We start from the raw sequence: 16,211 nt of genomic DNA on the forward strand, positions 1-16,211 counted from the left end.
CGGGGAGGCCCCCATCGCTCCTGTGTCCCCGGCACCGGCCAGAAGGAGGCCCAGGCAGGCGCCGTGCGGTGCCTTCGGTGCAGGCGACCAGGACTCAAGGAGCCCCTTTCTCTGCCCCGGCCGGGCAGCGCCGCTGATTGGCTGGAACGTCGTCCCGGGCACCAGAGGTCGTGGGTTTGACCCCAGACTGGGGCGCGTCCAGGAGACGGTTGGCCGATGCTCCTCTCTCCCTCTCGCTCCACGGTCAGCGAGGCGTGTGCTGGGGCGGGCGAGGACTCTGTCCTCCAGGCCCTGTCCCCGAGCAGGAAGGAGGCTCCCGGGGGCCAGCAGGGTGCGGGGGGCGGCGGGGGGCTGTCTCCTGCTCCCCACTGGCCCCGCGGGCGGGCGGGGGTGAGGCACCAGTGACGGAACGAAACTGTCACGACTGGGTCCTGGCTCCGCGGGCACTGGAGCCTCAGGAAGGAGCAGCCACGGAGACACTTCCGCACACGGTCACGGGGACTGTTCCCGGGGCACGCGGAGAGGAGGACACGGGGCCTCTGCCGGGACATGCCGCCGATCAGGCGCAGCCGGGGGCTGGGGACACCTACGTCCAGCTTCATCAGGGTCAGCAGGTCCTTCTTGGCGGCTCTGAAGATGGCATCCGTCTTGGAGCCGGCGACGGTGTCGTCCGCGCTGCCGTCCGCGTAGTGGAAGACGGCAGAGGGCGTCTCTGCAACGACCACGCTCCGCTTGGGCTGGAGGGAGCGCAGACCGGCCATCAGAAGGGCCTCGCGGGAGGCGCGGGCCGGGCAGGGGTGCGAGGGGGGTGAGACCTACCTTACTGGCCGCGGCGCTCCCGGGGCGCTCCTCTGCGTGCAGGGGGGCCCGGGCACAGTCACAGGCTGTCCGCGGGTCTGCGGCGGCACCTGCGGACGGAGGGGAGCCTCGGGACGCGTGCGGGTGGGGGGGGGCCCGCCAGGCACCCCGACACCCGCGGGCCCACCCATAGGTGAGACCGGGTCCGGGAGTGGGGCCGCCGGGCTGCTGTGCCTCGTAAACGTGCTTGAGCCACCCTCCCCCGGACGCGACCGCCTTGGCGCGGGGTCTGCCCGCCGGGCAGGAGCTGGGCGGTGGCTCCCGCGGTGCGCCCGGGGGTCAGGCCGGTCCTCACCCTCCAGCAGTCGGAGATGCAGTGAGCTGCCCACACCAGGAAGGGCAGCCGGGCCCGACAGGAGGGAGCGGCCCCCAGGGGGAGGAGGGCAGGTGTAGCCTGTCACTCATTCCTACCGAGTCCTGTCGCCTCTGGAAACCCTTGGCCTCAGGAGGTGGGGACAGGCTCCCCAGGGGCGGGGTGACCACTGGCACCGTGGCAGCGGGACCCCAGAGACCAGGCCCGCCCCGGCCGCAGCCGCGCCTGCCGCCCTCCCAGAAGCCAGCTCACGGGGGCGCGGAAACCGCACCAGAGGCACAGCCACGGCACAGGGTGGGCGCCCGTCAGAGGCCACGGACGGGACCGCCGGGGGCAGGTGGCCGGGCCCGCTGAGCTCTGAGGGTGGACCAGGTGGGCCCTGCCCCCTCCCCCCGCCTCGGGGACGGAGTCTGCGCTCGGACGGACAGTGACCAGGAGCCGCTGGACGGGCTCCCGCAAGCGTCTGGAAGGCTGCATTTCACAGGGGATCGGTCCGCCCAGCTCCTGTCGCACTTGAATAAGATTCAAAGTGTTCTGGGTGACAGAGCGGTTAGCAACTTCTTTCCCCCGCCCTGAGACACTGGGAGTTTCCAGCGCTGGTTACAGTGTGGCCGCCTGTTACCCTGTATCGTAGTTTACCACGTTGTCACATTGTTCATCGGCCGCAGGGCTAGTGAACGACGTGTTACGACCCCGAGGTCCAGTTTGGAAACAAAAGTAAAACCCGACTGCGCTCCTGGGGCAAACGCACGCCTGCGTCGGAGGCCCCCCGTGTCTCCGGCAGCGGCTGCAGTTGCACGGCCCGTGAACCCCGTAACTCGGGGCGTGCCTGCTGCCCGCCGGGAGTGTGCCGTGGGACGGCGTGGGCCGGGGGGGTGGGCGGGGACACTGCCCCCTGGGGGCGCTCGCTGCCGGGCTCACGTCCCGGAGAGTCCCCGCTCGAGGTCACCATGCGTGGGCCACTGCTGTTTCCAGTTACCTATCGCTTAAGCTTCTTTTGTCTGAAAAAACTCACTGAGCGTGTTTTTTAAAATACGGCCAATCCCCTACGGACCCCCGCTCGCTTTACATGACAGACCCGTCCTGAGGAGCAACTGTGCAAAAAGCAGAAGGTTAACCCTCGCCGGCCATCCCCGCACCGGACGCGCGGACCCCGGGAGAAAACACGTGGCAAACTGGACGCCGACGTCTCAGAACCTCGGTTCACCGGGGCGCCCCCGAGAGTGGGCGGTGAGCGGAAAACACCGTCCCAGGGACCTGCGAGCCCCCCCACACCCCGGGGCCCGGAAGACGTGGGGGCTCGCGTGACTCGGGGGGACACGCAGGGTCGCCCGCCTGGGCCTGGGGCTGCGGGAGGCGCTGGGGCCCGTGGCTGCAGGAAGGCCGGGCCTCACGCGGAGCGCGGGCGGCCGACACGGAGACGACGGCGGCGGAAAGACGCCGCTCGGCCTGGGGGCAGGAGGCGCGGCCCGGGGCTGCGCTGACCCCGACTCACTGGGGGCCGAGCTGCTCGCGCCTGTGAACGGGCATGTGCGGCTGGGGCCGCTCGGGCGGCCTCCCACCAGGAGGGACACCGTGCGCTCGGGCTCGGGGAACGTGAGAGACCCCGGCCTCACAGGCGAGCGTGAGAGGCCGACGGAAAACAGCCGAGAGCACGTCTCCGACCCACAGACAAGCAGGGGCAAGACCCAAGACTCCGTCTCTGGGGGGCGCTGGCGTCCAGGAAGCGGGCATCTCGGGGCCCCCCCCCCCCGCAGGAGGGCCCCCCCCACCGCAGGAGCCGCCCGCAGCCTGCGCCGCAGACGGAGCAGACAGCTGCCCCGGAGGGAGCAGGGGGCTCCGCGCTCGGGGAAGGGCACGGGCCGCCGCGCTCACCAGCCAGCGGCCGGAGGCACCGCCGCGGCGGGAGCGAGCTGGACAAGGGGCCGAGGCGACCTCTGCGACGGAGAGCCGCCCAGAGCGCAGCAGCCGGCCGGCGGCGGGTGGTGGGCACAGGCAGTGTCTCCCGGGGACGGTCCAGCCACCGTGGTGGCCACGCAGCCCAGGACACTGTCTCCCAGGAGCACGCGTGTTTGCGTGAGGCCGGCACCGCCCAGCGCAGGGAGGAAGGACGGTGCTGGGGGCCGGCAGGGCCCACGGGTGCGGCACTGTGCACACGGACGCCAGGACGCGGGGGCCACGGTGAGACCGGGGGTGTGGCAAGGGGCCCACCACTGCCTCCTGCGGAGCCAGAGCGCCGGCACGGGGTCCCCGGGGTGAGGCCTCACCCGCTGGCCGGCACCCAGGGGCCAGGGAGAGTGGCCCTTTACCTGGCGGAGCCACGGGGGCCTGGTTGCCGGCCGGGGCCTGGCCGAGCTCGTCCGCGATCCCCTGGTGGACGGCAGGCAGCGGGACGGACTGGCTCCTCTGCAGCAGAGGCCCGGAGGCGGCTGCCCGGCTGCCCCCGAGGTCTACTGGGGGGAGGGGGGGGCGCGGGGGTGAGGCCAGGCATCTGTCCCCACGGCAGCCCCCACCGCCCTCCTCAGGGCCCAGGGACCGCCTCTGCACACCTGCCTGCTGGCCATCACCCGCCCAGGGGGCCGACAGGCAGGGGACAGCCTCAGACACGGGCCCCGCTCTGCCCCGCCCCCAGGGCCTTCCTGAGCTGCCCGGCCCCTCGCTGCCACTTCCTGCCGCAGGAGGGGGCCACGGCGTCTTTCCTCAGGGCGGCTCCCCGCCAAGGGCCCCCGGGCACCCAGGCTGAGCCTGGCCATCAGCACCCCGGTGGCCCTTCCGGCGAGTGGGTGCACTTGTCTGTGAACCCCCGGGAGTGTGGCTGTGCACCACGAACCCTGGAGGGGCTCCTGGCCAGGAGCCTCGGGGGTCAGTTTCTTTCCCCAAACCCAGGCCCCCCCCCCGGGGGGCCTCGGAGCAGCGTGGCCGGAGCACAAAGCTCAGAAGCTGCTCCCCGAAAACCCCTCCCCGGGGCCCGGTCCCTCTGCAGAGATGGGGGGACCGCAGGCGACTGGAGGGCCGGCGGACGGGAGGGGCCTCGCCTTGGGCAGGGGAGGGTCCCAGGGGCAGGTACCTGGGTCACTGGGCTCCTCGGGGCCACAGCTCGTCTGCCTCTTGGCCTTTCCCGCAGCCACGCTGGCCACAGACACGAGGGGGATGGCCTGGCTCTCCTGGGGCGGGAGACAGGAGAGAATGGAGCTGCCGCCTGGGACGCCCGGGGCTCCCCGAGCCAGCGGGGGACCCTCGGGGGGCAGCCACACCTCGGGGACAGGGGCCAGGTCGGCTGGGAGAGCCGCCACATGAGCGTGGCTGGCCTGTTTGCGGCACCAAAGACCCAGCGAGTTGACACAATGCTTGAAGCGCTCAGAAACCGTGACTGTCTTTCTTCTTTGAGACGGACAGTGGGTGGGGGGGCCAGAGGGCTGGCCCTCAGAGGACCGCAGAGGGAGACAGGGAGCCCAGGGCGGCACCGGCCCGGGGGGCCCAGCGGCGAACACATGTGTGGCACACGGGGGCCACGGGGACGTGGCCGGGCTCCACCGGACCCCTGGCCGGCACCGGCTCCCGGGCCTGGCTGCCCTCTAGGCCACGAGGGCACAGCAGGTCACGGCCACCCCGTCTGCTCCTCCCGAGGACTCGGGGGGTGGGGGGGGTGGCAGCAGGCTCCTCCGCGGTCACCGCCACCCACCGGCCTTGACAGCGAGGACGGTCCAGGGGCCCCAGGGACGGGAGGGGCGGCCTCCGCCGGGCAGCCGTCAGGCGGTGCAGGCCAGCGGGCCAGGAGGGCTGGGCCCGGGCCAAACCCGAGACCCCCTGCACGGGAGCCGGGGCCGCCTCAGGCCGCTGGCAGCCGGTGTCCTGGAGGCAGCAGCCCCGGCCTCAGAAGGAACCCGCCGCCCGGCCCCCCGGCGGCCGCGCTGCGCACAAGGCCCCCCCCAGCTCGCCCCCATGACCCCGCATCACCTCTGCCAGCGGCACGCACCGGGTTGAAGAGCTCCGTGGTCAGGCCCAGGTAGTTGTGCAGAGCCAGGAAGGTGACCCGCTGCAGCCGCACCATGATGATCTGCGGGCGGCAGGGCCGGCCGGGCCGTGAGCCCCCCCGCCCGGCCTCCCAGGCCTGCACCCGCCCCCCCCAAAGCCCAGTTTTGGCCATCGCCAGGGTCACCTAGGGGTCAGCGTCAGGGGAAGAGCCCTCTGCAGCATCTTTGCAAGTTTCCTGTCAATCTAAACTCACTTCAGACGAGAAGTTTAAAATTAAACAAGCCTCAGGGGGAAGGGGCAGATGGGAAGGCCCGGGTGAGGCCCACTAATTCTTGCTGCAGACCAAGCGAGACAAGGTTTCCCAAAGGGCCCCGCCCCTCAGTGCGGCCCCTGCGGCGAGGCCCCTCCCGCCGACTCCCACCTGGACGCTGCACCAGCGGGGTTGGGCGGGCGGGCCCAGAGGCACCCACCTGCACCACCCTGACCAGGGTTTCCGGATACTTCTCAAACACTCCTTGGAAAGCCACCGCCGGCAGCCTGAGGACGGTGGACGGGGTGGCGGCGCGGGCAGACACGGTTTTGTAGGGTGCGGTGTGGCCCTGCGGCGACAGGCACCGTGTGAGCCCCCAGCTGTCCCCGAGACTCCAGCCGGCACACGGCTCTCGCACGGCCCCCTGGAGCCCAGCGCGTGGGGAGGAGGAGGCTCAGCTGGGGCGGGGGGGCACCTACCAGGGCGCCCAGGCCCACATTCGCGGCGCCCTGCGCCCTGCGCCCTGGCTGATGCCCAGCCCGGCCCCGTCACCACGCTCGCCTCCCACACCGGTCCCGGCAGCCGCCCAGCCCTCTCCGGCCCCGACGGCGCTGCCTGTGGCGAGGCGCCACGGAAAGGGCATCGCACGGGGCCCGGCCCCCGTCGCTGCGACAGGGCACCTGCGACGCGCACTCCAGGCCCGCATGGCCCCCGGGCCGGCTGCCCGGGCACGGCCGTTGACCCACGGACACCCCGGTGTCCCCCCCGTGGGGGACGGCGGACGCCTGTCTCCGGCTCGAGACAGGCGCACGTGAAGCTGCCGTGCACGGTGACCCGCAGGGCGCTGTGTGGCGGCCCCCGCTCTCTCGCTGGGCATCCAGAAGGTCACGGCTTCTGAGGACGCACCAGCCACCCCCTCAGAGGCGGCACCGCCCGGCATTCTGTCCGCAGCGAGCGAGCGAGCATTTTGGGCACCCTCCCTCCCCGCGCCGGCCCGGTCACCTCCCGTCCCGGAGGTCCCCAGGAGCCGGCAGCACCTGGGTGCCAGGCCGGGAGGGAAGGCCCGCCGTGCTGGCAGGGCTGGGGTGTCCCCAGGGTGTCGCCGTCGCCGCCCCAGGGACGACTCCCCGGCGCGTCTGTGCGTGTGCGGCTGGACACTCGCTTCCCTGCGCTGAAGTGCCCGCTCTCGCCTCCCAGCGGCTCTCCGGTGAGCTGCCAGCTGCCCGGCCCGGAGCCCCGAGAGTCCTGGGCGGACGCGGCCACACGCCCCCCAGCGGGTGCGGGCCGTGCCGGTGCCTCCTCCGGCCCGAGGGCGGCTGCCCCGTCCTCACCGGTGCCCTCCGCGGCCGGGCTTCACCCCTGCTGCTCCTCCGGCCACGGTCCTGGCGTCTTTGCCGCGTCTGAGCAGCCCCCGCAGAGCGGGAGGCGACGGCTGTCCCTCGGCGCGTCGTCCCCCGAGTCTTGCCCTCTGCGCCTCGCGGGCAGGTCTGTGGCCGGCCCTGGGTGCCGGCGGCTGCTCCGCGGGCTCTGGAAAGGCGGTGCCTCCCGTGCTGGGCACCGGCTCACCGAAGGGCGGACAGTGCCGCTCGGGTCCCCTGCGCCTCCGCGGTCTCGCATCTGCGTGTGGGTCCCCGAGAGAGGGGCCGGGGCCTCCGACGGCAACGCTGCGTCTGCGCGCTCTCCGTCCCGCGAGTTTCTGCCCCGCCCCCGAACCCGCCGCGTCTGAAACCCTGCCGCCCGGCGGGCACACACTTGGCACGGCTGTGCCTTCTCGGCCCCGTGCAGGAAGTCGACGGGCATCTAGGAGAGAAGGTTCTGGAACGCGAGGGGAGCCCAGAGGAGCTGTTCCGCCGGGGCGGCAGGAGAGACGAGAGGCTCCCAAAACGTCACGTAGGCGCCTGGAACTCGCCGCGTGGCTTCGCTGACTGAGGCTTGCGTTTGTGAACCACACAAGCCCGACGTCTGCTGAGGCAGAAGTGAGGTCCTGCCAGGCGACGAACCGACCCCGCAGAGTTCCGTCCCCTGGGACACCAGCCCCCCTCTCTTCCCCCGCCCCCCTCGAGGAAGGTGGACCCCGCGGGGGCCCAGGGACGAGGGGGGCGCCGTGGGCAGGGGGGCGCCGCTCCCAGCGCTGTGAGCGCTGGCGTTCAACCCCAAGTCCCGGAGGTCGGCCTCGGCCCCCACCAATCAGAGGAGGGAAGGGCCTCCGGCTCGTTTGGGCGGAGCTCCTTTTTGCTTAGAGCCGGCGGCCAAGGCGGAGAAGGCTGCGTCCCTCCTAGGTCACCTGCACGAGTGGGCGCCCCTGACCCCGGGCCCTCAGCCCACCGGGCCCCGCACACACGCAGAAGCAGGGGCCAGACCCTCCCCGCCCTGCCCGTCGGCCCGTCTGGGGCAGAAGCGCCTCCCACTGCCCACTGGCCACTCGGGGTGGGTCGCCCTGCTCAGAGGAGGGGGTGTCTCCCTCAGCTTCGCCAAGTGTCAGGCCAGGGGCCACAGTCCTTTCCACGCCTCCACCCCCGGCCCCAAAGCAGCTCAGACACGCCTGTGCCCGTCTGAGAGGGCGGGGTGAGCGCACTGGACACCCTCCCCGTCTCTGCCCACAGCTCGTCACCCCTCATCCCGCATGAGAACTTGGGGTCCGTCCGTCCTGAACGCCACCCGAGAGCCCTCGGGCACCCGAGGAGAGACCGAGGGGCAGGTGCCTCCCGTGCGAAGGGAGAGCAGCCGGACGGCAGTGAGGAGGCGGCGAGAGGCAGCGCCGCAGCGCACGGGCGTGTGCAGGGCCCGCGAGGGCGAGGGGACCTGGCTCAGAAGGGGGCCCCGGGGGCGGGGGCGGGGGCACACACGGGCACTGAGCTGGCCGCGGCTGCTGGCGGCGCCGACAGGGACTTCTGGGCCGTTGGGACGCCCGATGCGTCCGACACGGAGAAGCTCGGAAGCCGCAGCTCTCGACGCTGCGTTCAGACCGACGGGGGGAGCAAGAGTCGAACCTCGGGGCTCAGCAGCTGGCGGGGCGAGGCCTGACTGGGGTGCAGCCCCTGCGGGCGCTCTGTGCCCTGGGGTCCAGCGAGACCCCCTAAGGACTCGGCCAGGGACTAGACCCCAGACGCGCGCAGTGGCGTGCGGACGGGCCACCCGCGCGGCACAGAAGGCGGGCGGGGAGCGCGAAGGGGCCGGCGGCGGCGGCGGCGCAGGGGACCCTGAGCGGGGACGGGGTCGGGGGGACGCCCCCCACGACGCTCCGTGCCTTCGGACTCCCGGAGCGGGTGGGCGTGTGCGGCACCCCGCGCCAGACCCGTCTGCGCGGAGACAGCCAAACCCGCGAGCGAGTGCTCGGCCCTGCGTGTGCGTGGAGCTGCTCCCGGGACACCCCGCCCCTCCTGGGCCGGCCCCGCCCCGTGGACCGCGGCCCTGGCGCGGAGGGACCCGCCGCCCCGGGGAGGGGCGAGAGCGGCGCAGCGCGGGGGGGCGGGGGGGGGCACTCACGGTGATGACGTCCAGGATGCTGAGCAGGCTGTGGACGCTGTCCCCCGCGAGAACCTCTTTCACCACGACCTCCGAGCCGTCCTGCGCGTGGGGGGCAGGGCAGAGTGGGCCGCTGGCGGAGGGCCGGGCCGCCTGGCAGGGGCCACGGGTGACGAGCTCCCACACAGAGGACCGGGGGCGTGAGGACAAACAGGAGGGGGTGGGGGCTGAAGAGACCCCGCCGGCCGCACGATGTCCGGCCCCGGGCCGGCTGCCCCGGGAGGCTGCGGGCCCCGCGTCGGTGCTGTCGGCGTGCGAGCGGCCTTGGCCACACGTCCCCGCTGGACGGAGCGAGAACGGGCACCTGCGCTGCTGGTGACGCGTGGCCGCCACGGGGGCAGGCGCGCGCACCTGGGCCGCACCGGGAGGCTGCTGCGGGCCCCGGCCGGACATGGCGCTGCGGGTGCTGAGCCCCGTGGGCGCTGTGCGGCACGGCCGGTGCTGCGTCCGAGCACAGCGCAGGCGCCGTGGCGGCGCGGTGCGGCGGGCAGGGCCCGCGGCCTGTCCAGCGCGTGGGGGCCGCCGGGAGTGCCCTTCTGCCCAGAGAACGAGGATGGGGGACGCTGCACCGACTTCCCAGTGGAGACGCAGGGAGACGTTGGGGGGGCGGGACCAGAGGACATGCGCAGGCCCGCCCCCTGCACCTCGCCTCAGGTCCCCGGGCGCCGCCCCGACCCCGGCGGGCGCTCACCGCGTCCTGCACGCAGACCTCCAGCCGCCCGTCCTGTACCACGTAGATGCTGGTGTCCGGCTCCCCTGGCCGGAAGACGTGCGCCCCCTCGTGCAGCTGCACGAAGACCATGTGCTTGCACAGCTCCAGGAACAGCGGCTTCTCGAAGTGGCCCAGGACCCTGCAGGAACCAGAGCGCGTGTGGACGCCCCCGGGATGGAGGGGCGGCGGGGCAGCCTCTGGGCGCAGCCCGACGGGGGTCCAGGCCACCGCTGCCCCGGCCAGGCCCACAGGGCCGGCCTCCACGGGGCTGCAGCCTGGAGCCACCGTCAGGACAGGGGCTTGGACCTCCGGAATCCCCATTAGCTGTTCTCAGCTCAAAAGGACTCCGGGGCTGTGACTCTGAGCTTGAGCCAGACGCATAACCGAGGCCCGGTGGAGAAGCCCCCTCAGGGGACGGTGAAATGGGCTGGAAAGGGGGGAGGGAGGATCCCAGGGAGAGGGGGAGGGGACCCCTTAGGTGCAGCACACCCCCCCACACCCCGAGTTCCCGGCCGCAGGGGAACACGCCGACACGCAGGCGAGCACAACGGCACGGAGCTGCTGAGGAGGCGGCTCTGCCGGCCGCGGGGGCACAGGCGGCAGCAGGGAAGCCCTGTCCACTGTCGGCGGCCCCGCGGGGGGGGAACTGCGACGCCAGGCCGTGGTGGTCCCCGGCCAGCGTGGCCACCGGCCCCCAGCGCCTCTCACCGAACGTTCTTCAGCATGTACAGAACCTCCGAGGGCAGGTGAGAATTCTTCACGTCGAACTCCGTGAGGTCGGCCTCCAGCAGGGAGGGCGGGGGCTCCTTGGGCTGCAGGGTCGGGGACTCCTTCTTGAACCGCAGGATCCTGCCGAGCAGACACCCGGCCCTGGAGCGGAGCCCGAGGCGGCGAGCGCGGCCGCGCCCCCAGGGAGGGCAGCCCCGTTACCTCTTGGCCAGGGACAGCACCTTGGTCCTCTTCCTCACCCGCTGCCGGGGGGCGGCCGTGTTCCCCACAAGCGTATTGGGGAGCGTGCTCACCTGCAGAGAGCCCGAGTCACAAGCCTGAGGCCGGACCCAGCCCCGGCCCGCCCAGGACACGGGGGACGAGCCCGGGTGCCGTGGACAATGACCACCACACGTCCCATCCCCACGGCCAGCCCAGCGCCCGCCCCCGAGCTCCTGTGACCCCCCCAGGATGACGCTTCTCCGGCACCCACTATGCTGCACAGCCCCCGTGGCCCACGGCTCCTCGAAAGCCTGCCGTCTGACCCTGCCTCCCTCCCCTCTGACCCTGTCCCTGCAGGGTAGCTCTTTGTGCCCGCCCCCCATCCTCAGGCAGCAGCATGGGGGGCCGCAGAGGGGACCCCCTCAGGCAACCACTGCCCCCTGCTGTCCTCAGGTCCCCGAGGACTGCCGGCCCCGGGCTGTGGGCTGCACGGTGGGCGTGTGGCCACCAGGACTCCCACTCCCGCCCCGGCGTCCCTGCACCGCCGGACCGCCTCCCTGTCCTCCTCGCCCAGGCCCAGGTGCTGCCCCACAGTCCTCAGTGGGACCGTGGGGGCGGCCCTACCCGACCCGCGTGGGGTCCTCCAGGCCTGCCGGGGTCGCTGCGTGCAGGCCCGCACTGGGAGGCTGCCCGCACTGGGAGGCCGGCCCTGCCACACAGCCGGGGCGGCAGCATCCCAGCTCTGAGCGGCCTCCACAGCCCGTCCCCAGCACATGACGCTGGCCAGAGCAGAAGACCCCCACCAGGACCCCCACGTGCCCTCCCGTCTGACGCTGCCCACACAGAACACCAGGTGACTGTGGAACTGGACAGCGGGGCCACCATGTGGAGCCCCCAGGGGAGGCGCGGGCCGGGGTCACCAGGGACGGCTGGACCAGGTGCTTGTCCCCCAGAGTGGGGCTGCTACCACGTGGGTCTGAATCCTGGCAGGAACCTGTCTCAGCCCCGGAGCCGGGACCCTCCGTGTGCATGGGCCCAGGCAGGGCCCCGGAAGGGGCCTCTGTCACTGGGCGCTTGCCCGAGCAACCACGGACGCTTCGACCAGCCGAGCCCGCCCAGGCCTCCCCAGCCCCACAGCCGTGCGGCCCCAGGCACACAGCTGTCCCCAGCCTGGGGAGCTGGGCCAGGTCACCTTCCGCATGATCTTCCGGCCGTAGAACATCACTTTGTCTCTCTTCCGGAACCTGTACTGGGGGGTGGGCTGCACGTGCCCTGCAAGGGAGCGGAGGGGCCCCTGTCACTCAGCAGCGGGGAGGGAAGGGCAGCGTCTCTTCCGGGGCTGCCAGAGCCACGGGGGTGGGGTGGGGGTGCAGGAGGCCGCCTGAACGGGAGCCGAGGATGCTGGACACTCAGCCGCCGTGGGTCCGACGTGCTCGGCCCCGGTCTGGACGGCCAGCCGTCTCCAACGACAGCCGCGGGGGCCAGCGGGCCACTCCCAGGCTCCCCGTCCCGCCGGAGCCCCAGCCCTGCCCCTGGAGCCGGAGTCCAACGCGAACACTCACGGAGCCGGTTCGCCCTCCTGTACACGAGAAAGACTGCGACGCCGACGAGGGCCAGGGCCAGGAGGGCTCCGATCGCCATGCCCGCGAGCTGGGGGGGGCGGGCAGATGGGCGCCCGTCAGCTGGGCTGCAAGGAGCCCACCCCGCCCGACCACAGGTCGCACTCCAGGGGCCCAGGGGCCCAGGGGCCGAGGGGGCAGGGTGGTCGGGTGCCGCGGTTACCATGGGGGACTGCGTGTGCTGCTCCGTCACCTGCAGCCACCAGGAATGCAGGGTGGGGCCCAGACAGACGCCAGCCTGGAGGAGAGCAGGGTGGTCAGAAGGGCAGGACGGGCCTGGCCTCCCAGGGCAGTGAGGATGGAGCTTCGGGTCAGGGAGGGACCTCGGGAGAGAAGCCGCCTTCCGGGAGCTGAGGGCCTGCGCCCACAGCCCAGGAGCATGGCGAGAGGCCTGGGCCCGGGGCCACCCACGGGACTGCTGGGCGGGGCCCGGCCCTGGCTATGTCAACAGCAGATGCTCCTGGAATCATTAACACGCCCAAACCCTAAGTGCGCAGGACGCCGGCCCAGAGGAGGCCTGCCTGGCCACAGTGGGGGCAAAGGCCACCTCTCAGTGCCCTCTGGTCACCAGTAGGACAGTGGCAGTGACGCCAGGACACACGGAAGCCCGAGCACCGGCGGTGCTGAGAGACCCCGGAGAGCTATCCGGGTTTTGAGGACACTAAACTGCACCTCACCGCAGACAAGGGCTGTGAGCCTGCTGCCCGCCGCCCCCGGGGAAGAGTTGCCCGGCTCTAGAAGGCGGGGAGAGAGGGAGGGGAAGGGAGCTCTGAGGGTGAGCGGGCAGCGGCTGCGCCACCCTCCTGGAGGGCGCTGGCCAACTCCCAGAGGCCACGAAGAGGGAAACGAGGGCAGCAAACAAGCTGCACTCTGACCCCCACCCCCGGTGGCCACAGGTCCCCCCAGGCGGGGGCCAGCGCCTGCTGGTCCTTCCAGGTTCTGCACAAACCCAAGGACAGGAGCAGTGCGCCTGACCCTCCAGAAAGCCAGATCGGGGGCAGCGCCGGTGCCCACGGACTGGGAAGGGCGCTCCGAACCGCGTCTCACGAGCGGAGTGTGGCCTTCAGACACTACGTGTCCAGAGCCCTCGACCTCTGCACTCGGCGCGGGAGGCGAACGGGAGCGGTGGGGGCTCTCTGCCCCCAGCCAAGCCCCACCCCCCAGCCCACCAGCGTGCCCAGACCCCTGAGCACACCCTTCACCCCCAGCACAGCAGGGCTGCCTGGGACTGAGTGCATGGTGCCCGCAGCCTCTGTGCACCGTCGCCACGGCTGGCATCTCACATGTTCCCACTTCTCACTGCAGCTCAGAGGCATCGACCCAGCCTCGGGGGAGGGAGACACAGGGCCTCCCCGCACTCAGCTCCAGGGACCTGACCAGGAGCTGCACGGACCCCTGCTCCTGGTCTGGGAACGCCCAACTAGGCTCGCCAGGGCTCGGATGCACCTGGAACCCTCCAGCTCCATACCTCCAGGCCCGAGTCCTCCTCCTGCTCCATGGCTGAGGAGAAAGCAAACAGTCCAGGTGAAAAGAAGAAAGACTGGTTCCAGTGAAGACGACAGGTGTTCCTGCAGCTCGGTCACATGGGAGAGCGACGTGTCCCGCCTTCCCTGGGTTCCTGTCCGTGTCAGTTACGTCCTCACTGATGGCCAAAGCCGGACGAAAAACTCCCCCCTGAAGAGGAGCTGCCTCTTCTGAAGCATCAGAGCCACTTGCCTTTCCGTAAACAGCCCTCACGTGGCCACCCAGGCACCTAGGACTGCGGCCAAGTCCTGGCCAGCCAAGGGCACTGAGCAGCCGGGCCAAGGCCCGGTGCCGATGGCAGCTCACAGCTGGGCAGAGGACAGCGTGGGGCCATGGCTGCTGAGCCCGACCCTCGCTGGTGGCCCGTGCCTGGGGACCCCCCATCCAGGGTGGCTGAGCCCTCAAGTGGGTGTGCTTGGGTCCAGGGACGACAAACTCGGGGAGCAGCCTGCACACCAGGCCTCCGTCTGGTGGGGAACAGCCAGGCGTGGGCCTTCCCCCTGCAGCTCCCTGAGGACACTGGCAGCAAGAGAGCGTGTGTCGCTTCCCACATCCCACCCCGAGAAGTTGGGGAGAAGGCAGGCGTGGAGCCGGGCACATGGGCATCAAACATCCTCGTCCCAGCGGGGGAAACCCCTTCTCAGCTGAGTCTTGGCAAGGGCCAGCAGGCCTGGACCCGGCTCTGTGGCCTGTCACTGCCCTGGCCACTGCCCGTCTCCCAGCGTCCCCAGGCCGGTGGAGGGGCCGAGTTCACCATCTCCAGCACCTGGGCCAGCCCAGGGCCAGCAGGAAGGTGACCCAGTGAAGAACTGAGGGCACTGGCACCAGGGTTGTGGGGGTAGGGTGAAGGGGGACGTCAGGGTTCTGCCAGGGGATGAGCCAGTAGGACCCGTGGGTGGGTGTTTGGGGTGGCCACCAGAGTTAGGGGACAGGGGATATGGCAGGGGTCAGATTTAGGGTGCCATCAGGGTTGTGAGGGCTTCAGGGTTAGGGAAGCATCAGGCTTGGGGGCTAGGGGGTTGGCGAGGCGTAGGTTAGGGGGTTGGAGTTACAGGGGTGTCGGTGTCACCGGGGCTTCGGGTTGGAGGGCTTCATGGTTACAGGGGCATTGGGGTTAGAGGGGCAACGGGCTCAGGGAGTGCCGGAGTCACAGCGGCATGGGCGTTGCAGAGGTATCATGTTTAGCGGTGTCAAGTTGCGGGGCATCGAGTTTGGGGGCGTCAGTGTTACGCGGGGGGCGTTGGCGTTACAGGAGCACCACGTTCAAGGGGTGTAAGGGTTATGGAGCGGCGTCGGTGTTACAGGAACGTCGGTGTGCGGGGGCCCGAGAGGAGCGGGCTGCAGCTCCCCCAAGCAGGCGAGTGCGTCCGGCGCGGGTTGGAAGAGCTGCCGGCTACCCCACCCCACCTGGCTAGACCCGGACCGCCGGCTCCCGACGCCTGGCAGCGACTCACCGCGCCCGAGCTCCCGGCGCCCGCACCGCGCCGGATCTCGCTGCGCATTGGCCCGCCCCTCTGGTCCCGCCCCCGGCACTGTGGCGCAGCCAATCGGAGCGGCTTTTGCTGCGGCGAGGGGGGCAAGGGGGCGGGCGCCGGAAGCCGCTGGGCGCCGGAAGCGGAGCGCGGATCCCGTGGCTTCCTGAGTTCCCCAGGCCCGGGCGGCGGCGGCGGCGGCGGCGGCGGCGGCATGGGGCTGCTGAGCGCGGCGGCACGTTGCGTGGTGCGCGGCGCCGACCGGATGAGCCAGTGGACCAGCAAGCGCGGCCCGCGCACCTTTAACAAGAGCCGCGGCGCGAAGGGCACCGGCGTCCGCACCCGCGAGGGCAAGTTCGTGCTGGTCAAGGAGATGGTCCCCGAGCTGGTGGTGCCCGACCTGGCCGGCTTCAAGCTGAAGCCCTACGTGAGCTACCGCGCGCCCGCGGGCGACGACGCGCCGCTGACGGCCGCGCGGCTCTTCCAGGAGGTGGTGGCGCCCGCCGTGGAGAGGGACTTCCGGGCCGGCACTTTCGACCCCGAGCGCCTGGACAAGTACGGCTTCGAGCCCACGCAGGAGGGCAAGCTCTTCCAGCTGTACCCCAAGAACTTCGCGCGCTAGCGCCGCGCCGGAGGGACGCAAAAGCCCCTCCTGCGCCCTCTTCGCCGGCGCTGGCGCGCTCTGCCCTCGAGTCCGCCGGGCGCAACGACGGCTGTTTCTCTGAGCCTCCGCTCGGGCCTGGAGGGGCTGCTGGAAGCATCCCCTGCGCAGCTGCCTTAAAACTTAGACAGGACGTGTCAGACCGGAGCCCCGGGACCCTGAACCCAAGGGTAACAGCGGACGAACTGAAGCTGCACCATCGGCCTGAGACCCGACTGACAGCGACTTGCCGGCGTTACCGGCCTCAAACCCCTCCCCGTTTTGATCCCAGGAAAACGCAGAGCCCCAACCCTTCTGGGCTGGTGCGTCCCTCCGCGCCCAGCCCTTTCCCTCTCGGGAAAACAGAAATAAAAATTTGTCGCCTGCACTTTC

General features: G+C 71.6%; 2 protein-coding genes across 3 annotated transcripts in view; one reads left to right on the forward strand and one right to left on the reverse strand.

The window, feature by feature from the left end:
• PNPLA7 (patatin like phospholipase domain containing 7) overlaps window positions 1-13,917 on the reverse strand; it is a 36,496-nt gene extending 22,579 nt beyond the window's left edge. Inside the window, exons 1-14 of one of the 2 annotated variants that reach the window (XM_045846139.1) lie at window positions 13,651-13,917; window positions 12,346-12,420; window positions 12,126-12,213; window positions 11,756-11,835; window positions 10,564-10,655; window positions 10,342-10,482; window positions 9,613-9,772; window positions 8,883-8,963; window positions 5,617-5,745; window positions 5,148-5,228; window positions 4,239-4,335; window positions 3,481-3,621; window positions 820-908; window positions 591-737 (exon numbers count right to left, since the gene is read on the reverse strand). In XM_045846139.1, coding sequence (XP_045702095.1) covers window positions 591-737; window positions 820-908; window positions 3,481-3,621; window positions 4,239-4,335; window positions 5,148-5,228; window positions 5,617-5,745; window positions 8,883-8,963; window positions 9,613-9,772; window positions 10,342-10,482; window positions 10,564-10,655; window positions 11,756-11,835; window positions 12,126-12,213; window positions 12,346-12,420; window positions 13,651-13,680 — 1,431 coding nt within the window. In that variant the 5' untranslated portion in view covers window positions 13,681-13,917. Of the gene's footprint in view, window positions 1-590; window positions 738-819; window positions 909-3,480; window positions 3,625-4,238; window positions 4,336-5,147; window positions 5,229-5,616; window positions 5,746-8,882; window positions 8,964-9,612; window positions 9,773-10,341; window positions 10,483-10,563; window positions 10,656-11,755; window positions 11,836-12,125; window positions 12,214-12,345; window positions 12,421-13,650 lie in introns of both variants that reach the window. The other variant, XM_045846138.1, reaches the window with a different exon arrangement.
• A 1,381-nt stretch (window positions 13,918-15,298) lies between these two features.
• On the forward strand, window positions 15,299-16,206 carry MRPL41 (mitochondrial ribosomal protein L41). The gene has a single exon (XM_045846145.1). The coding sequence runs from the start codon at window positions 15,393-15,395 to the stop codon at window positions 15,798-15,800; it is 408 nt and encodes a 135-aa protein (XP_045702101.1). The 5' UTR covers window positions 15,299-15,392; the 3' UTR covers window positions 15,801-16,206.
• The last annotated feature ends 5 nt before the right edge of the window (window positions 16,207-16,211 follow it).

The sequence above is a fragment of the Phyllostomus hastatus genome, unplaced genomic scaffold (genome assembly GCF_019186645.2).
Source record: "Phyllostomus hastatus isolate PE091 unplaced genomic scaffold, TTU_PhHast_1.1 phas_contig_495, whole genome shotgun sequence".
NCBI classification, from domain to species: domain Eukaryota; kingdom Metazoa; phylum Chordata; class Mammalia; order Chiroptera; family Phyllostomidae; genus Phyllostomus; species Phyllostomus hastatus.

What these genes read in the sequence shown, in the direction of transcription:
- MRPL41 (XM_045846145.1), top strand. Translation starts at nt 15,393, where the DNA reads ATGGGGCTGCTGAGCGCGGCGGCACGTTGCGTGGTGCGCGGCGCCGAC.